At 45.0% G+C, this 22,022-nt stretch overlaps 1 protein-coding gene across 1 annotated transcript in view; it reads left to right on the forward strand.

Moving 5' to 3' along the window:
* Positions 1-16,238, forward strand: part of SPECC1 (sperm antigen with calponin homology and coiled-coil domains 1) — a 106,641-nt gene extending 90,403 nt beyond the window's left edge. The window contains exons 11-13 of the mRNA XM_077836737.1: positions 4,204-4,320; positions 7,799-7,858; positions 11,322-16,238. Coding sequence (XP_077692863.1) covers positions 4,204-4,320; positions 7,799-7,858; positions 11,322-11,411 — 267 coding nt within the window. The 3' untranslated portion in view covers positions 11,412-16,238. The remainder of the gene's footprint in view (positions 1-4,203; positions 4,321-7,798; positions 7,859-11,321) is intronic.
* Positions 16,239-22,022: the final 5,784 nt, after the last annotated feature.

Raw genomic sequence — 22,022 nt, forward strand, 5'->3', positions numbered from 1 at the left:
AGGCTCAGCTGCTGGATCAAAGGACAGAGATCCAACTCCTAGTGGTTTCTCAGTTGATATTTCTGTTCGCAAAACCTAAACCAGATACCTTGTCTGTTGCCCAGCCAATACAGGAGAGTTTCCTACGGTACATTTACTACTATGGTGTCCAGTCTAGTTTGAAATTTCTTAAGCAATAGGCTTTCCACCATTTCCCTTGGACGACTATAATCTTGCAATCTATTGAAGCCCAAGTTGCTGTATGCAGAGGAGTATTAAAGCATGACTTGTCTCTGTCCAGTCCTTTTGCCAGGGAGTGGGGGAAAGCCTAACCCTGAGAATTGCAGAGCTTGCTTGTGTCCACTTCCCTGACCATTGGGATAAGAAAAACATTATCTCCACCCTCTGTCACTAAACACTGCTATAAAACAAGAACCTTATAAATCAGTGACAGTGTACTTGATGGTGCAAGTGGTCTCCATGTCTGAGTCAGTCTGAAAGCAAGCAAGAGAGTAAATCTCTCTCCAGTAACTGTAAATTGGTGGATAACATGCAACTTGTTTCTCTGAAAGATGCAGGAAAGCAGGATAATCCAATCTCACCCAACTCCTTAATACAATTAACTCACTCTTCATTAAGGTTTGGAGTCTGGGAACAGATCATTGTTACAGGATAATGGTCTCCTGCTGTTACTTTAATGCTCAAGCAAAGCCAAGACATTTATTTTCAACGCAGGAGACGTTGACATTGATCTTGTACAATGTTCAACTGCTAGGTCTTTATTTCTGTTATCTCAATTGACTGATGTCCACTACTTATTATATCATGTGGCTGTTGGAGCGGTGCAGTGATAGCTACTCCTTGTGCTACTGGAGACCTGCATTCTGGTTGGATTACAGAGCAGATATAGATTCGCTTCAGCCAATCAGAAGCCATCTTATTAATAAAAGTATAGGTATTTTTAAAGTGCAGTATACTGTTCTTTTCAGCTAAAGTCTTATTTTGTTAACTGTATTAATCACCCAATCACGGTCAGCCATCTAGCAATTGGACAGGCTGGCACAGATTCCATGCGGGATAATAAGTGAGGCACCATAAGTGAAGAGCTTATACTAAAAGACTTGGCATCAGCATCAGTGGGTCTGATTGTGTGTGTGTCATCTTCAGCATGACAGGAGTATTGGGATCCATCTCTTGTGTGTATCTGGGAGGTGGCTGAAAAACAGTTAAATAAAGAATATTAAGGGTCGTAGAGGCTTTGTGTCAAGGTTCTGTAGAGCATTAGTACAAGGGTTGTTTGATTGGAATGGGCTATGAGAACTGTACACCTGCTGCAATGTGAGAGACAGGGTGACTGACAGAGACAACACTTTAGTATACTGGAAGCATCTCATACCCTGCAATGAACATCCAGAGCTGTTACTTTCTTTTAAGCATCATTATAATTTCAACAGCCAGCCACTGTTTTGTTTTTTGTTGTCATTTTAGAATTCAAGAAGCCAAGCTTAGATATGAGCATTCTCTAGCAGGCCAGTGTTGCTACAGCAGTGACACTAAGAGGTTTAGAAGGGTCACCCTGCTCTCATGTTCAGTGCTAAACCACAAATGCGTTCAATTGCAATTATGCCTGAGAAATAGGCCCTGCAGAGAATCTTTGTTCCCTGTCCCTGCTCCAGCCCAGCATACTCTGTGTCTGCTAAGGCCTTTGCGTTTTAGAGCTCTTATTTGGTTTGTCTCTTTTAAAGAGTTCCTGTCTGTTTCCATAATCCCTATAATCTGTACCCCTCAACTACAGGCTGCCTGGGGTTTGAGCCCAGCCAACACACACTTTAAAAGCCTCCAGTTTTCACCAGTAGGGCTCAATCTCCCTCTGCTGTGCCACCTTCCGTTAGGTTACAGTACCAGGGGAGAAGAGCATCTTGTCACACCTTCTGGGAAAAGGGGAAGGCGGGCCCACCTCAGTGAATAAAGCTGTGTCTGTATTTGATTTTTTCCTCTTTTTCCGCCACTATCAGTGCAGCTTCACTGGCGCTAGAAATGGTAGGAGTGCGAGTACACACACTTCTCAACCAGCATGTCCTCTGGACCTACTCAGAGAAGGCATAGCCAATGTGGTTATTAAAGTGCCAGTAGCCACCAATACTACCAAAAGCAGGAATTCGGTGTTTGGATCTGGAATCAATGTTTTTCTAAATGATCTGCTCTAGGAATTATTGTAGGGAAGTTCTATGTCCTGTGTTATACAGGAGGTCAGACTAGATGGAAACTACTAGTTTATTAAACAAGTTGAGGCCTAAAGGTCTGTGTCAGTTTTTTACATTTCACAAGGATCTTTTATTGTTCTTGGTGTAGCTTAGCATTAGCGGGAAGGTCGTATTTATTTCATTGACTAGTTTTTCTAGGGAGACTGGTCTTTTGCAGGAAGAACTAGGTTAGATCATGAGAGGGAGAGTCAGGAGACCTACGCTCTATTCCTAACTGCTGTTGTCTCTGTGTGACCTTAGATAAATCACTTAAACCCTGCCTCAGTTTCCCCACCTGTTCACAGGAGGTAACGTTTTATTTACCTTTGTAAAGTACTCTGTGACCCTGAGCTGGAGGTGCTGTCTGTGTGCAGAATATGAAGATACAAGCAACATTCATGTAAATTAGCTACATCTGCCTGGCTCATGGAGAGTTGCCAATGTAGCCTTTAGTGTTGCCAAGTTTGTGCATCCTTGAGCTAAATGAACAAGTATGTTATTTATTTAGGGCTTAAGAACTAGCTTGGTATTTCATCAATTGATGGCCCTTTATGCCACCACACTGAGCTGACTTTTAGGAGTTAATCACACATCCTCACTAAAGCAGGGGTCTGGTAAGTAGGGCTGGGAAGGTGGTGTGGTCAAATGCACTAGCTATCCCAACTCACTGTTCATCAAATCCATCTCCCCACAAGCATCCCTATTACAAGGCAACTTGTAATTGATTACAAAATAGTGTTTTTCAGTATTGGTGACTTTTGATTTTACATGTTGGCGAAATTGTGTCTGAGCTGTTGCAACAAGGTCAGTATAACAGGGTGGCTCACCCCTTATGGGCTGGAGCTAGCCAACCTTGGATAGACTGAGCCATGCTTGGAAAACATTGGGATGACCGCCCTACAGAGTAGCAGGAGGCTGCAATGAAGGGGGAAAGCTCAGGAAGCTGTGGCAGACTCCGCTGAAAGTGAGGAAAGCGCTCCAGGTAGGTAGGTAGAGACCCTGACCAGGCAGGCGAGGGACTGCAAAGGCCCCAGGCAGCAAGGCCTTAGAGGAGGAAGAGAAACCTTGGCTTGTGTGGCTTTATGAATGGACTTTGTTTTGGGGGGTTGAGTTTTAGTTACAGTTTCTTTTATATTAATAAACAGTCCCCAAGGAGCAATATTTTTTGACCAAGAAAAAGCCTGAAGTGAAGTTCCTTTGAACAGTCCAAGAGGGGAAACTGAGACAGGCTGCCTGTAGCATGATCCTAGGCCATGAGGGGGTGCACGGGATGCAGCTGAGCCAGACCATTATACAGATAGGCCTGAAAAAATTCCTTCCTCCTGGCAGGGCAGGCAAAACCCCAGCCACGGTTCATGCTGCACAAGGCATTTCTTACCTTCTGGAAGGCGGCAGATACTTCCCTTGTTTGCGATCAGATGTGGGACCAGCTTAACTTTTAACAGAGCTCCACCCAGGTGTTTGAAACCAGCCACCTGGATTCCTCATCTGCCCAGTGCTCATATAGAACAGAGCGAAAAAATGAAAAAGTAACGCAATGTTTCTGTAGTGAACGGAGACTGGCAATGCCCCACAAAGGGACAGTTCAAGAAGCTTAGGCAAGGTGCAGCCTGCAGGCCAGATGCAGCTCAGAGAATTCTGCAGCGCAGCCCATAGTAGCCTTCTGTTTCATTTTAGGGTTCCAACATCAGCTCTCCATCTTGACCCAGGAAGCTTGTAGTCTCCCCCAGCTGCACATAAGGATGGCTACAAGAAGGCCTTAGCCACTTAGCTGGAGCTCCATGCAGCACTCAGCTGGACAGAATTTAGTAGCTTCAGAGCTCAGAGAAAGTCTTTCTAGCCACCTGTTATCCCTCATGTTCTTCTGTATCTATTTTGATGTTGACTCTGCCCTGCTTCACTGGCTACAAGGGCTGTTCACTCTGGCCATTGCCTGATGTTAGCACCGCTCAGTAATGGTTTTTGTTGTTTCCTCCCACAGAACATCGACATTACCAACTTCAGCAGCAGCTGGAGCGATGGGCTGGCCTTCTGCGCTCTCCTCCACACCTACCTGCCTGCACACATTCCGTACCAGGAGCTCAATGGCCAGGATAAAGTAAGTCTTGCTAGCTCTGCCCTTGATCATGCTTCGCGTTGATTCTCAATCGGCAGCAGGAGGATTCCCGGGGAAGGCCTTTCGTTGTGGTGATGTGGTGCAGACCTGGTATAAAGGTTATAGTGTTCAGACAGATACAATGACTAGGTGGGGGAAACAAAAACAAAAGGGAAAGAAAATAAATTAATTAAAACCCTAAAAAACAAATAAATAAGAAAAAAACAGAAGGAGGAGAACAGTAGTGGCAAGGAGAGGGAGCTCCAACAGGTTAAGTCTTGCCTAAGGTCTGGCTGCCAGGTGGTTAAGTCCAGTGGGTGTTGCAAGCCCACATGAAGAAGAAAAGCGCCCCCTTGAAAGGTTACCACAAACACCTCCCATTGCTCCTACTAACCTAAGAGTGTGGATCTGTGGAGGTGCCTCCCTTCCAGTTACTGGTAAAGAACCCAGGCACCTCAGAGGACAAAGTATTTTGGTAATTCAGCTGCATATTTTGGTCCTCCAAGATGTCAATGGAGTTCCAGCCTTAATGTGAAATAATCAGTTGGAAAGAGAATGTTTATTGTCAAGCTGGGAATTTTGGACATTGCTTTCCAGTTAGCGATCTGTTCTTCTGCTCTACCCCTGTGCCTCCTCCCCTCCAGTGACACAGGTTGTGAGCATTACCATACTGACTCAGTGCAGCGAAGAGATCACTCAGTGGAGCAGTTGGGAAAACAGCATGTCAAAAAGAAAAAGCATTTCAACTAGGATTGCCAGGCATCTGGTTTTCAACCAGGAAAGCCTAGGTTTACCAATACCAATTACATTGTCTACACTAGGGTTTTAACAAATTAGCTAACACCAGTGAAGACAAAGCCCCAGTGTGCCCGGTGTCAGGACTTAGCCCAGAGAGCTTTGAAAAGAGCTAACCAGAACCAGTTGATATCAGCTCTTTGTTTTTTAAAGGCTTTACCTGCCCTTTGGACAGTCCTTATTTGAGAAAACCCTTTGCTGGGAGAGTATGTCATGAGGTGGAAGAACACTGAAATGGCTAGATATGCAGATTAGCTTTATTACCTGTGTGGGAGGAGTAGAGGAGACTCCTGGAGGAAGACTGCTCAGGCTCCTTTCATTATGAAAGAAGAAATGCCCAGAGGCACAAAAGTGTAGGAGCAAAGTCAAATTAACAGGGAATTGGCTATTAGCAAATCTAACAGAAACTGGAGAGGGTCCATTACTCCTTTGAAAGGACTGAAGCAGATACAAGCTACAAAGGGTGTTCTGTGGCAAATCCCAAGAGCATTGTTATATATCTAGGACTTGGTTATGTGCTATGGATGTGTAAGATTCTAGCTTTGTCAGAGAAACCAAGCTATAAGTCTCCTAAGCCATAGCATGGGTAGGTCCTAGATGTGCTCTCATTATAGATATGTGAGCTGCATTGTTCCATTTGCCACAGAGAGCATGCTCATTAACTGTAACAAGTAGCAGAAGGTGCTAAGGGTTTTCTTTACGGTGACTGGTGTAATGGGGCAAAAAGTACATTACCCAAGACAGGGACCAAGCCCAGGTGCTCCCTGCTTGAAGCACCTAGTACCATTCAACTGGAGAACAGTTTTTATCAGCGTATACCCTAGTAGATAAAGCTACAGGCTTCAGAGGCTGAAGATTGAGGCATGCCATCCGGGGTTAGGAGCTAGTACTACATGCTGCCATGTGGGAAACCTGGGTTTGAGATTTCCCCTTAGGCCGATGATGGTTAGCTGCAAACTTTACATGGGAGGAGAGGAAGAATAAGTTAGTGCAACAACAGCAGCACCTCTTTTGGGAGGTGGGAGGTGCTGCGGGGTCTGCTAATAGTTTTTGTCATCATCGCCTCAGATGGGAAAATGACAGCTGAGCATGTTGTAGAGAGAGGTGATAAAAACCGCAAGCACCTTGCTCAGTTGACCTAATGTTGGCTGACATTTCAGAAGAGGAGAGTTTTTGGTTGATCAGACAGTGGATTAGAGACCACAGTTTTCCCCTTCCTCCCTCCCCCCCCACACATACACTTTCCAGGCTTTAGATGACAATGAAACCACAGGGAATGACTCAGTCTTATCAGAATCTACCCAAAATCTTGCACTTTCCTGCTTGGGTTTGAACTTTCCATCAAGCAAAAACAGAGAGAGTGGGAGAACAAGGGCCAAGACTCCTGCCTTAGGAAAGGATGAATCAGATACTGTGGGGACAGCCCCAGGAACAAAAGCTTTCCTGTGGTCTCTTCAAGCAAATCACGTGTAATCCGTTTGAACAGTGTCTGAAACATGGTACGTACTGCAGTCAAATAGGATCGTAATCTGAGAGCCCAGACACTACAGGGATGGACACTTTAGAAATCCATGTAATAATTATTAATCACAGTGATTTAAAGGTGGACCTATGCCACAAAGTCCAGCTCTGGATTATAGGCTTTCTGACATTTGGGATATTTGGATGCAAGGTTTGGTTTGATAGATAATAAGGCTAGGGCTCAGCTGAGAATTTGGGAACTAGATCTGAATTTCCCCCCAAATGTTCATGTACCTGGGATTTTTTAGGCCCATTTCTAATAATGTTGTTCAGGTCACTGACTACAGCCTCCCACCTGCCTTTTCTACAGAGATAAATAAGAACTATTTTCATGAAGATGGATCTTCTCTCTCTTGATCTCTCTCTCTCTGAGCCGGTGTTTAGCAACACTCATGGTGCTCTGAGATATTTCTCACTGAGGCAAACAACAAGGTGGTTATTCCCAATTTAAAAGTTTTCTATAAATTGCCCACCACCACACTGTCCCAGTGGAATTGCCTATCTAGGTACTGATGCCTCCTGGGACAACTCAGCAAAGCCTTGAATTGAGTCACCATTTCCTTGTCTGTTAGCTGGTTCTGACTCTCTCACTTTTCAGCCTTTATTGCTACAGCATATTTATCCATCTGAAATCACAATCTTCTCCTTGAGGCACCATAATCAATTTCACAAGAACAAGTTCCATTGTTACAAACAGTGGATTGTTGCTTCAACAACGGTAGATGAACTCTTCAGAGACAGAGAGACTGTTGGCATGAGGACATTCCTAATTACAAAGAAAGGGCGAAAAGATCAGTTACAAGCAGAATTCCCTCAAAACAGAAAATTCTCCCTGATTTTTCAGTTCATGTCAGCTCTTTACGGAAACCTCACTCGAACAACCAGGGCAAACTTTGAGAAACCATACCTTGCTGCAGAGGAGTTTGTTGGACTGTAGATTCCTTAAGTTTTGGAGACTGGTTACTTAGTATGAATGGCTCTTCTCATCTTGAGCCTTGACACAGCTTGTCTGTTGGAAGATCTTAAGTCTGATATTTGCTCATTTTTCAAATACATCTTTTCCTTTGGACCAATTCAACACCACAACCCCATGGCAGGATTCAGGAGTAGAGAGCTTGCTTTGGTGCTAAGCTTAATGGTGGTGTCTCATGCCTTATTTTCACAGAAAAGAAATCTGCTTTTGGCTTTTCAAGCTGCCGAAAGTGTGGGCATCAAACCCAGTCTGGTGAGTACCTGGGTTCTGGGCAGGGTGTGTGGATGAGGAGGGGAAGGGGGTTTGAATGCATAGATCTAAATCCTCCCTTACAATGCAGCCCATTTATTCTCATTAAAAACATTCAAGAAGTGTTAAAGGAAAAGTGCAGCCTAGTGCCTAGGCCACTAGTCTGAAAGTTCTTAACATGAGAAGCACTTCCCAGCCGGCATAGCTGCTGATATGAAGTTGTTAATTACAGTCAGCTATTCCTGCTGTGACCCCGCCGCTATGTGTGGGAAAGCCCCGTGTCTGTCTGTCAATCCGTGTTTCAACCAGCTGCATTACTGGTTTAACAACCAGAAGGAAAATGCTAAAATCCCTGTTTTAAAATGTCTTGGGTAGAGCCAAGAGCGTGACAGCAAACATGGAACAAGGAGATTACTATGCAGAGGTTAAATCTTTAGGGGGTTCTTGAGCTAAATAAGGAACCGGAAACATGTGTCTGCACACAGGAGCAGAAATTCGAAGTACAATAACCATACATAGAGAATTAATCCTTCAGTGCAGATTGAAGAGATCCTTATGGGGTATAAGATTCATCTGGCTGTCTAATCAGCTTGTGCCTTGGCACTACTTGGAGCATTTACTATATCAGCCTCACAAATACATTAGGCCAATGCATAGCCTTGATTGACTGTTATGCAGTTTAAGACTCTAATTGAATTAATTCTGGAACTGAACGAGAGCCTTAGCATTAGACTTGTCGACCCTAAGGATCCCAGTGCTGATAGCACTGGGGGAGCTGACCCAGTAAAACAGTGGGATATTTTTGCAAAATTTCCCTACTGTAGCCTGTACAAAAGGGGCTTTTGCTTAGCAGCTCTCTGCTGTGAGAGAGGAAGCAAGCAGGTCGGTTACATACGTATTTTTTTAAAGGTGACAACTCTCCTTCAAGTCCTACCCAGGGGAGGGAAATTTCCCCAGTGTTATTTTGGTCTGTTGAAGTCCCTGTAGACAGCCATGTTGTCTGCTAGTGAGGTGAGACCTGATGCTGCATACACAGTGCTACTGATTTCACTGGGACCACCGGTAGAAATAAAATATCCCCATATGTGCAGGACTGGGTCCTTCATCTGTAATGAAGATGCATTAGAGTTCCTCAGAGCACCTTGAGGCATCTGGACATGAGCTGTAACTTGTTTATTTCAGCAAGTTACAGTGCCTTTGACTTATTTTCCTTTTCAGACTGCACCCCTTTACATTGCTGTTCACCCTTCCCCATCCCCCACGTTAATGGAAAGGCTCCTAAGATGTTGCCTGAATACCAACTTCTCACGACGGAAAGGGCGAGAACCACATTACACAATTGTCTCATTTCAAGTGTCCGGTGTGCCCAGCTGTGTGGTCCTCAGAATGGCTCTGCTGTGTGTCAGTGTGAAATGCACAAGCTGGCAGGGTATTGAGCGCTCTCCTCTGAGATGTAAATTTTATATTGAAGAATAGCATCCCTCATCTTTCCCCCCCCGCCCCCCCCAAGGAACCAAATTCAAACAGAGCTGCCTGAGACAAGCCCCTTTTTAGTATTCTTTATTTAGGCAAGTAAAGGTTTGCCGATTTTCAGGTTCTTAAATCTGGTTTCATTCTGATTAGAAACGGAAACCACAAATTTTGAAATTCTCTTTGAAAGGGAAAGCCCTCAGGTCCTGTGATTCTAGGGCAGCCCACCTGGCTGGCTGGCTGGCTGCCCTGGGGCCATAATACTGGAAGCCCTGTGGTTCCCAAATGCAAGGCAGTCTGCCAGGCTGGGTGCCTGGAGCCATGGACACTGGAAATCTGGGCTGCCAAGGAGCTAGGTGGGTGAGCTCACAGAAAACTGCATGGGTTCTGGAGGAACTAGGTCAAAATTGAAACATTTCAATTATGACAAATTGGTAAATTTCAGCAAAAAACTCTTTTGTCAGAATTTTTCCAACCAGCTCTATTAATTAGGCTTGGCTGGTGTTTGCTCCCATAAAACTTTGCCAGCATATAAACATCCAATAGATGGCCTGTTATTTCTGGGAATAGCCTGTGCTCTCTATTGTGGCTAAGACAAGACCCATCATATTCTATTAAGATCTAATGTGAAGACTTTGGCATCCGCTCTGGGCAGCTAAGAAGGTTGGAGATCAGAAAGCCACTTTCTCCAGAAATTCACAGAAACCTTAAATCCCAAGGCAGTGAAGCTAAGAAGATATTAATACTACTTAGCCTTTATCTAGTGCTTTATATTTTCAGAGCAGTGGACAAACATTAATTGAGGAGGCTTAATTAAAGAGAGGCCCAAGTACTTGTCTCAGTTATATGGGTGCAACTGTCTGGAAGCCACTGGGATTGCTCGAGCACAACAGAGCTGAGAATGAGTAAGATCTCACACACCGACTAAGGCCTTGTTCACACTAGAAAAGGGTTTGCCAGTGTGGCTGTCTTACCGAGCCCGCCTCGTGGAGATACAGCTATGCCGGCAAGAGCTCTTTGGCTATTATAGCTTATACTAGTCCCCTGAACAAAATAAGCTCTCCTGGCAAAAGGACTGTTTCAATCAGGTAGCTCCTCACAATGCTGTTTTTTTGAATGGGTGTGAGAACTTGCTACTCTCCCAGGCATCTTGCACCGAAAGAGATGGTTACAAATCAGGCTACAGACATCAGCTCTGAAACATGCGAGCATGATTATGGCAAATTAGCTTTGAGAGGTGAAGATCCAGTTCAGGGATTCTTTCTGTTTTCTTATCCTAACAATGCATAAAAGGCTTTTATTACAAGAGGCTTTACTCTGAACGGGACCTAGGGAGATAAGAAGTAACCTAGTGAAGACACAATATGTGGTGACTGTAAAATCTGAAAATACTTGGAGGTATACGTAACTTGTAGGAGCGGGTGCTTAGCTCTCCAGCAGTCAATGGCCTTGCTCCCTTGACACAGATCAGCAAGACTCTGTCATTGCCTAACTTGCTTGTACAGAAAGAGAAATACTTATTCTGTTAGGTTCATTATAGTATCATTGGTTTCTTATCTGCTCTAAAGTATCCCAGGCACTCTGGTGAGGTGAGGGAGGGAGCACTGTATAAATTATCTTCATTACAAGAGTCTTCTTAGGGATCTTTAGTCTTCCTCTTACCCTGAATTCTAGTGGCTGTACATTGTATTTTGTATTCAGCTGCTTGTACTTTGTGTTGGCAGCTTGTAATTTCTTTATTCAGGGGACTCCATGCCTCACAAGCTGAGAGACACATTTAGTTTGCTGCAATAGGTCTCTTTTCCAATCAGCCCATGTTGTTCCTTGGAGATCAGTGCCATGGCAAGATTTTTTTGTTCTGCATGTATCTCTGCAATGGGGTGTGGCCCACACAACAGACCGTCGCTGAAAAGGAAAACGCATGTTTCAGGACCCCAAACCCAGTGTTACCCTTAAACTCTTTCCCCCTTGCTAACCCTCTCTGTGTCCTGTGCAGGAACTCAGTGAGATGATGTACACAGACCGCCCAGACTGGCAGAGCGTGATGCAGTACGTGGCCCAGATTTACAAGTACTTTGAGACCTGAGCCCAGAGCAGAAGGTGGGCAGAAGTGAGGAAGAGACTGAAGAATGCCACGGAAGCACTTGATCACTTTAAAAATCACCTCTTTTCTATTCCATGAGCCAACCGAGGCTCCTAGGTTGCAAGGAAAGCTCTTCCACAATTCTGATCACATCTCAGTAACCTCGGACTGCAACCAAATAAAAATCCATTGTCTACCTTTACAAACCAAATACAGCAGTAAGTTTATTTCAATATGGAAACTACAAAGGGTTTTCTGCCATTGTGGGATATTTCTGAAGATGATGCCCTTGTGCTTGATAATGATTGCCTTTCAAATCAGACTCTGCCAGCTGGAGACTTGCCACAGAACGAAGTGAATGCAACATGTACTTTGTAAATCAGTGCCTCAAGTAATGCTGGCACTCAAGGGATGCTGGCAGAGTATTGTTAATGAGCCAGTTGACAACAGTGCTCCTCTAACACACAAGTGAGTCCCTCTCTCCCCTCCTTTCCCCATATGTTTTATATATACGCACCAAGACAGATACACACACACACAAGTGCGTGTAGAGCCTCACGCTTCCGGAGATTGACTTACTCTGGCACACGAAGACAAACAGACACACTAGGTTGCCTGACTTAGGTCAGTCTGCAGGGTCTGCAACAGGATCTTTTTCTGACTCAGAGGCCATCACATGTGCTATCACCAGTCAGCCATAGAGGTACAAAAGGGAACCAGTAGGTGCGGTGACTCCGTTCCTGGTCGAACAAAGGTCACCGCTTTGATTTGTGAGAAAAATCACCCCATTGCTTCAGTGATCAACCTTGTAGGGAGCCAGAACCCTGATACATGCCAGCTGACTGCGCCGGTTATTACAGTTATTTCTGTAGTGCTGCAAATGCAACTAGTTAGTTTTATTACACAAGGCACAAATAACCAGGCAGTGACTTGTTAAACCTGAGTAACCTGTGATCTCTCCGAGCTACACGTTTGCGGCAGGTTTGGGTAGAGTAAACTCATTACTCCAGGTTGTTCCTGAGTAATCTGCAAGAATGTGTAAATACTTGTTACTTACTACCCAGAAGGCCTTGTTAGCTGTGCCCTGGACAGTGAAGTGAAGTGCATAGGTTATTACTGTATGTTTAGACTTGAGATTACTGTGTCAAAGAACACACAAGAGATTAATACCAATAGCAACATGCAACTGTATTCCGTAAGTTACAGCGAATATAGCTGGCAACTCTTCGTTCTGTCACTGAAGCCAGAGCTAAGCCTATGGGATCCCAGCGATCCTGCTGATATCTCCTGGCATAAGGCAGTGTTTAATTTGTCACTGTACATGCCTCTTTGTATTTGGCCCCATAAACTTGAATCTTCAGAGCTAGTGAGAAGCAGTAAGAACCCCTTGGAAAAAAGGAAGTCAAAGGCAGGCCGGGTAAGCCATTTGCTCTCAGATGGTCTCTCAGAATGTGCTCTTTGTGTGTGATCTACCCACATTGTGCTGATAAAAGAAAATGGTTGTTTACTTACAATGTTTAACCTTGTGGCCCAGTCCTGATGCCTCATGAATATTAATCACCTGCAGCTTGGGGTCATTCTCCTCCCTTACCTAAGGGAACAGAGCGTGCTCCCTGTTCTAACTCACCCCTCTAGTGAGGCAGAAACAGGTGTTTTCAATGGAGAAGCTGGGTGTTTTCAGCTTTCTGATGCTTTGCAAGTACCCTGCACTCACTTGCTGTTGTCTCCCATCAAGGTGCTTTGGTTGCTTGATACAATGCTAGAGTCCACAAGCAGCACATTTCAAACCTTGGGTTTCTCATTTTAAAAAACTTAAGTTCTTCCCTAGTGATAAATGTTAATCCCCAGCCTTGGATTTACATTTAGAATTTGGATCTTGTTGGTTTTTCCTAAATATCTCTAATTTAAGCCCTTCTTTCCATGAGCTTTGTCCGTAAATGGATGTGGTTCTGGTGCTACTACAGTGCCCAAGGCAGCTTTCCAAGAGCTGGGAGGAGAGAAGGGAAGGGTCAGGCTGCTGTCATGTAGACCCTGCACCCAAGGGGAAGTCAGACCACTTGGCCATGAATTCACCTAAAGGGTAGTGCTCAGACGGCACAGCTCAGTTCCATGCAAAATCTATAGGAAGCATCCAGGTATGTGAGGTGCTCCTGTTCCTGGAATAGGCTAGTTTAAAAGTCTGATCCTTTGCAGAACTCACTCCCTGCATGTACTGAGGGTGAGAGGTTGGTATGTTCAGGAGGTCTTAAGTGCTGGTCACCCACCACACTTGCTATCATCTTTTGAAATCAAATAACTACTGGGAGGCACGTAACAGACTCAGCAGCCCAGTAGGTGCAACCTACCTGGTACATTCAGCAACACAGCAAGTGCATTTATCTGGATCTGAAGCAAGGACAGAACTTAAGCAGTTGGACTAATCCTGAGGGAGAGGAGGGGCTGATTATGTTATGCCTGGACTGTATTGGCAAGGAGGCCTAAAACATCCCAGTTTTAAGATTGTTCCAAGATGGGGGTCTATTTCTGTCATTTCCTGTAATTCTTACGATTGTTGTCATGGGACTGGATGTCTGTTTTGTTGCCAGCTGTCTCAGCAGAAGGAGACTAAGCCAGCAACAGTTGAATCTAGGTCCTGATAGAGGCTGCAAGCTTTGGAACAGTGTCAAAAAGGGAGACTTTAATCTCTTAAATGTATTTGTTGTTGCTCAATTTGTTTCTCCTTAATGATGTAGTCAGGATTGGGGGAGGGGTGTGTGTGGAATGGCCCTGGCCAATGAGCAAACTGAACAGAGGAGGTGACAGAAGTCCAGTTTATAACTATCTTTCATGAAAGGCATGAGGAATGAAAGTCTCCAAGAGACTTGTGAGAGTCCTTATAACAGGAACAAGAAGTGGACAAACTTAACTCAAGCTCCTGACACTTCGTGGGTGTGCTCATGTAGCTTTCCAGGCTGTGGGTGCTGCCCAGAGTCCCAGTTGGACTGAGCATCATTGCAGGGTATTCCCAAACTGAAGTTGTTTTCCTTTTAATTTAAATGTCTAGGTTAAATTCCTTTTCAAGTGTGTTGCATAGTTGGATTTGGTGGCCTTAGAGTACATGGAATATACTGATTTAGCCATTTTAAAAGCTTCGATTTGGGTCTCCAGTTATGCTTTCATAAGAGGGTGCAGAAGTGTAACTCTGAAGTTGGTTGGTAAGAAATATTCACTTGTGAAGGGCTCCATACTGTGGTATTCCACTCCTGTATGGATGCAGCAGGTTCCTCTTATTCCCTCGCTCTGCCCTCCCTGAAGCATAGTTCATATTCTCTCAGGGGGGTGTAACCCAAGCCCCCTGAAGTCAACAGAAGGGCTTCTCTTGGCTTCAGTGGGTTTTGAATGAGGTTCGTGAAGAGGTGAGAACAATGGCAGCACAGTTTTCATTCCCAGACTCCAGACAGCACATTAGAGCCAGAAATCCTCTCTTTCCAAAAAGGTAGTTTTAACCCACACTGGCCAGAAGTGCCCGTGCTGCCTATGAGACACTGCACAGACAGGTGATAAACACATCTATTGTGGAGTGATGACAGCAGCACTTGCCCTGAGACTTATTCGAGCATTTATTCTAATCCATAGCCGCAAAATTGATTCTAACATTCCAAATTCTTCAACAGCTTCAGATGGTTGCTGTGGGTTTGGTTTTGTTTTTTCCAAGCAACTTGCCAGGGAAATGTTTTCTCAGGCTCCTTGTGGCTTTGGAATTCCCTCTCCCCAAAAATACCAGAGCTCCATGCCCAGGACAAGGTAGGATTCTGGCCTGGGCCAGCGCCTGGCCTTCTATATATGAAGGCATCACTCTTCTAAAATATTGTTGAGCCCTGAAGGCTAGCAATTGTAGTCTTTTGCCACTGGAGAGGGGAGATTCCTAACTTCTCACTAGGACCTAGGGCTCCCTTCCAGGCATGAGAAGTCCCAAAAAATCCATCTCTGAAGTCCTGACATTTCTAGGTCTAGAAAGCTCTTTTAGGTCATTTGAGCAGTTTTTACATGTGATAGCTTTAAGTTTTCTATCTCCCTGAGCTTTGCACAGCTTCAATCCTGGGCTTCTATTTTCAAAGTGACTAGTGATTTGAGGTGCCTCCATTTTTGCGTGTCCAAGATGAGACACTTGGAACTGGCCTGATTTTCAGGAAGTGCTGAGCATCTACCCTCTGAAAACAAGCCCCTTCTAAGGTGTCTCGAAGTGGGGACCCAGAAATTGGGGCTCCTAAGACTCCTAGTTGCTTTTGAACATTTAGGCCTTGCTAACTCAGGCTCCTGGCTTTAAGAAATAGCCCAGTCGCATTTTGGAGAAGCCTCTAACACATGCTTAGAATAGTCCTATACAGAATGCCTGGTGGTGTGGGTTTGGATAAAGGTTTTTATCAGCAGGAGTTAGTCATGCTCTGCATAACTCCCATGTGGCTTTACCTCTTCAGAGGAAAGTACCATTCCCAACTTGCGCTGATGAAACCTTTATACCACACTGTATGCTCCCCAGATATATGATGCTCACTCTTTTGCACTTGTGCACATCTGCATGTGCCTAGTTAGTTTTAGCAGGTCCCTAGACATGTAAGTCAATCCTAACTGCTGACTTTGGCTTAGCTCTTGAGGAAGGTGGGGAAGAGGACAGTTGAGCTGCAGTTCCAGGAGCCTTGGCTGAAGGGATCGCATTGTGTAGCTGTTGCACAATGGCTACTAGGAAAGAGAGGAAACAAAGTGGCTGGAAAGTATAGGATCTGACTCACAAAGTCACTGATCCCACATAGAAAGCACGAAGTATTTCATGTCATGGGAGGGGAAGGCAGAGATGAGCCATGGGGTGGGAGAGGGGGGTGGGGTGGGAAGCCAGCCCAGGGTCTGGGCCTTCTGGGAAGGAGAGGATTTATAGTGAAGCTGATGTGCTGTTTCAGAAGACATGCACAAGCTGAGTGAATGTACAGGATGTGTGAAAGAGAAAGGGCAGAAGTGTTTGGGTCTGTGTGAGATAGTAGAGGCCTCAGAAGTCTTGACATCTGGAATTTCCTTCAGCTGTCAGCGTGTGGTCTGTCCTTTTAGTTATCACTACCATCATGCTATCCTGCTCTGTTCAGCTCCCTTTCGTAAGCAGAGAAAAAGAAGCCAGTTCTGCCGTGGCCCCCTTCGAGTTTCTTTGAATGTCACCGGCTTTGCCAGATTTCTGCTCTGAACTCCCAAAGCCGGTGACATTCAAAGAAACTCGAAGGGGGCCACGGCAGAACTGGCTTCTTTTTCTCTGCTTATGAAAGGCAGCTGAACAGAGCAGGAGAACAGATTGGTCCCCTGTGCTGCTTGCTTTGCAGGCTGATTTTCTGGGAATGCAATTTGACTTTCCAGGTTCCTCCCCGCAAGCTACACCCATTCCTGCTTCCTTTGGCAGGTTTTAGCAGTTCTTGAAAAGTTGATGGGAGCTGCCATATCTTCTTTGTCTCAAACCTCCTTCCTGCTGTTGGTGGTTTTGTCAGTATAGGAATGCCACCACATTGCAGGGGCAACCCATAGGTCGCCTCTGTTTGATTTGTGACCCCCATGGGTACCCTAAATCTAGCCTTAGTTTCAGTGACTGCCTTTTTCTCACTTTCTAGTCGGTAAGAACCAGAGAGAAGTTGGCTCATCTAATTACAGATTTTGTACCTTTCTCAGCTTTCCCTGGTCATGGTACTAAAGCTTCCTTCAGCAAATGTCCAGGGAGGCCCACTGTTTGCAAAGCCATTCCATGTGTCTGAAATGCCGTCTATGGAGGATAAGACCCTGCGCGTTCCTGTCAAGAGAGGGCTTGCTGCCTAACAGGACTTGGGTTACAAGCGTTAAGACATTTCACACAGTTGGCAATAGCGTCTACCTTTCCAAATTGGAATTGCTTTCCACCAACTCTAGTGCTATTTAGGCTCAGCCACCTACACAGTGTAGAGTCCAGGCAGCAATCTATCCACCATTAACATTTTTCACAGCCGGTGGTCTCTTCATTTTTCACTTGCACGTGTGCCAATTTTCACAGGGCAGTGCTGGGCACAGCATTTTTATTGGTTTAGACCCGGACTAGAATTTTGCCAAATAGAAGAACCATCTCTAATAGTCAAGTAATTTTAGCTCTGTCCATTGGATACAGTTGTTACATCCATGATCTAATTTATACAAAGAGCACACTAGAATGTATATACTAGGCATTGTCAGATTTGGACATGCTCTTACAGATGTATTTAAAGATTAACACTATTAAAAGATACAATGCAAAATCTGTGTACTATTTCTAATAAATCTTTTTTTTTTCTGATGGCATCTGGTCATGGTGTTCTATGTACACGAACACATCTTCTTTATGAGTCTGCCTGGGGGTTCCATTCTAATGGAAGCAATGTCTGAGAAAAATTGACAGCCCTGTGTCTGGGCTGGGCGCTCCTGTAAGATTGACAGACAATTGCTCTGTTCCAGTGATAGCAGAGTTGAGTCTGAGGAACAAGAGAAGTGTGACCTGAGCTCAGTTCTAGGACCCAGGAACTTCTAAGTTCTAATGCCAGCCCCACCACTGATTCCTTCTGTGGCCAAGGAGAAGTCACTTAACTGCTCTGCCTCTGTCTCCCCATTTATAAAATGAAGATATCTCTCTCGGGGGGGTGGGGGGGTGTTGTGAGGATTAATGTTTGCATGGGGTCGTGAAGAAGAAAAGCACTGTGTAATCTATTATAGGGCACCTCCAGGTACAATAACAGGTAAGAGCCATGTGGTATATATGGTGATGATGATTGTTGTTTCTTTGACATAGATTGATGAGACTCTGGATCTGTGTAGGGACTGGAAGGTAGGTGCTGTGAGGAGTTGATGGGGATGGGTGGAGGCTCAAATATTTTGAATCTACACATGATGTTATAACATCCTATTCATACTCCTAGGCAGTGTTCTGTAGCTGATACCTGGTACTGGAAATGCTCTCCAGCAGCCATATAGCTACAGGAAGCAATAAACGTAGATTATGCAGAGACTGAGCAGGGTATCTGCCTAACCACTAGAACAGCATGTCTGTCAGCCCTTCACAAGCCTCATGCTGTTTGCACAACAGTACAAAACAGGGAGCTCCAGAATCCTGTAGACATGGCCGTGTCCAGCTCTAATACTAGCCTTCTTTCCACATGGCAACTCCCAGACTGTAGCCACATGGCAACTCTAGGACTAGTACCAGGCATCTGCCCCTATCTTGCAGTTTAGGCATCTTCCACTGAATGGTGGTACACCCAGGAAAAATTAAAACTGGCTTTGACTTTAAAACCCTTTCATGGTGGGTGGCAGATTGATGTGATCTAAGGGTGTATGGTGAAAGGAAACTGCCCTTTCCATGCGCATGATGAGAGCCAAGGCCAAGATCTTGGCATGGAAAGTTGCTCCCGTCTATCCCAATCACTTGGCTTTTTCTCTGTGCTCTCAATTTCTCTCAATAGCTTTGGATGCGGTGCAATCGCCTGATTGTGTGCAAAGCTGGAATGCAAGACATGGTTGTGCTCTCAGACAAGAGGACAAAAAGCAGAATCCCACTGACCAAAATCTGAATGCCACTGGGTGTAAACGTTTAAAATAAAAGCCATGCAGTGGAGGAAAGGAGCGGTTCCTGCCAGCACAAATGTCTAAAATGCAGACTCCAATCCCTACTGCACCTTCCTTTTTATCATGCTAGTATTGTCCTATCTGCAGACAGAGCTACAGAAGCCCATCTTACTTCTGAGGAATCCAGCCTCTAGGATACTGTGCCGCAGATGGATGAATGTCCACAGGTTCTGAGATATGATTCATTGTGGGGATATATTCAAAACGCGTGGCTGCTTCTTCCCACCTCTTGGTTCAGCAAAACTGGGCTGAAAATCTCAAAAAATTCTCTCCCTATTTCCAGTACTTTCTGCTTCCAGTCAGGTCACAGAAACCCCTGGATGAAAAGGCACTCCCTATTGCATGGTGCATTTCTGGAGCCAGCCAAAATTGCTGAGAAAGCCAAGAAAATGAAAAATCATGAGAGAAACAGTTAAGCAACTGAATCTTTTCCAACCTCCCAAAGAGGTTTGGGTTCAGTTGTGGAGCTGAAAGTTCATGGGGAGGGAGATGCTACTCTCACAATCCAAACGGGTTTGCCTGTTCTTAGCTGTGTGTCACATTTAAGCTCCAGATTTTTAAGGCTACATTCTAAGCACTGAAAACAGGGAATTAGTGGAAAGCTGGGCTGAACCTTCCCTGCAGCAATGTCATTATAGGGAAAAACACTGCTTTGATGTTCTCATCTGATTGGGACAGATTATCTCCTAGATATAACATGCCTAACTGCAAATGGCCAACTGCAGCTTTTATGTTTCCAAACTGCTGCCAGGTTTTGTTTTGAAGGTTTGTTCCAATTAATTCAGGGACCATTGGTCCCAGCATTCTGTTGCAGACCGCTTCTGCCATGGTTTCCCCAGAGATCACTGGTCCAAGGCATGCAACAGGATTCCATGCTGCTTACAAATTGACTCCTGGTTCTGATAGTGGGCATGGACAGGGAGTCAGCAGCAATGTGCTAACAGAAGCTCTGATGAGAATCCCAGCTGCCTTGGCGTGCAGGAAGCAGTGATTCTCAAGGTTTTGTTGATATCTGAGCTGCGGGCTTTTCAGGAGGTGGGGGTATGGCTGCATTGGGGTCTTTCCTTTGTGCTTTGCAAGTTAGAATTCTCATCTTCACCAGAGAGGAGGAATGGTCTTGTAGTGAAAGCCCTAGACTAGGACTCTAGACACCTGGATTCATTCCCTCTGTGACTTTGGACAAGGCATTCAACCACTTTCTACCTAAATTCCCAATCCTCCTCTTACGTGCTGTGTATCCTTTCCTCCCACCCTTTGTCTTGTCTTTTTAGATGTAAGGTGTTTGGGACAAGCGCTGTTACTTGCTATGAGTTTGTACAGGCCCTACCACAATGTAGCCCCACTGTTAGCTGGATCCTGTAGACATGCTTATAGTACAAATAGTTAATAAGTCCCAGGCCAGGCTGGTTTACCAGTAGTGATGAGTTCTACAGGGTGAAACCCACGTCCATGTTGCACAGCTGGCTGTAATCTAGCTGTAATTCCCACTTGTAGCTTTGTTGGAGGTGGAAATTCTAAACCAAAAGGAGATGCTTGGAACTTGATTTTCAAGTTTGTGTACAATTGTGTGCCTCATTTGCATACATACCCTGATTGTTCCTGAATAGGTATTTACATATGCAAATAACCACTGGGGTATAAAATTGGCTACTTCTGCCTACAAGTTATAGTAACCACACGTACAACTTAGGTACACAGATGTGAGCAGATCTTTGAGAAACGGTGTTTGCTCATTTCCATATCATTATCCAGAATGTCCCAACAGCTCCCAGCTATATCATGTCAGGGCTGGGATCTGAGCTCTGGGCCATGGCAGGAGTTTGGATACACCAAGATCTTTTCTGTACTCTGCAAAGCAGCCCTTTGAGGAATTTTTGCAACCACATGTTGAGACTAGATTCCATTCCCAACCTGTTCCATTCCTAAACTGTTGCAGAGCTAGCTGTCACTCTCTCTCTCTGGGATACAGAGATGCCACAAGATGCAGCATTCTTGTTAGCATTTTTTTTTTTTAAAGGAAACAAACAACTGGACCTGACAGTTCGTGGCTGCTTAAATTCTATCATTGTAACCCAGGCTTAGGTGGTAATTGCTATCAAACACAAAGTCATGTTGTTGCAATGTATTCCTCTAGATTCAGGCAAACAGCAGGTCATGAAACAAAATGTTTAGAGTGTTACAGTAGAGACACACTCTGTGCTGCTTGGCTCAAACTGTTTACATGACCTTTTACTGATGTTTTTGCTATGGTTCATTATGCTCTACTTTGGTGGGCAGTTGGCAGAGCGTACTGGGAGCTAGGGAACTGCCACAGAAATGGAGACAAGGTGGATTCCGTTTTCATCATGGAGTCAAAGGGATTCGGTCACGCGCTCTCTGTAAATGTTAAAGTAATCCCCATGCAGTGCTCTGCTACCCCTTAGATAACAGGTTTTGCACCAGTTCTGAAGCAGAAGTCTCTGTTACCACCATGGCTGGCACTTCCATTTCAGAAGTAAATAGCCTAGATGCTGACTAGGCTATGCTGCCCTGGCACTGCATTAGTCCGCCATGTGATATATTCCACTCACTCATATTCATGTGCTGGGAAAATCTGAATTTGTGAGTGGAGCTTCTCAGCCCTTCTAGAGTGACCCCTGATTCAGCCCATTCTCAGCATGCATCCTTGAAGGCGCCACAGACTCCTTAGTGTCTACACAGAGATCAAAAACGCATGGCTGGCCTGGATCAGCTTGCAGAGCTTGGGCTCTGGGGTTGGAAAAAATCACTGTACAGACGTTGGAGCTTGGGTTGGAACCTGAGTACTGGTACCCCATGAGGGTGGCAGGTCCCAGAGGCCAGGCTCCAGCGCGAGCCTGAATGCCTAGACAGCAATTTTTAGCCCTATAGCCCGAGTCAGCTGACCTAGACCAGCTGCGGCTGCACCACGGGTCTTTTATGCCTGTGTAGACGTACCACAAAGGACCAAGGGTCCCTGCT

This window comes from Eretmochelys imbricata, chromosome 17, assembly GCF_965152235.1.
Source record: "Eretmochelys imbricata isolate rEreImb1 chromosome 17, rEreImb1.hap1, whole genome shotgun sequence".
In the NCBI taxonomy this organism is placed as follows: domain Eukaryota; kingdom Metazoa; phylum Chordata; order Testudines; family Cheloniidae; genus Eretmochelys; species Eretmochelys imbricata.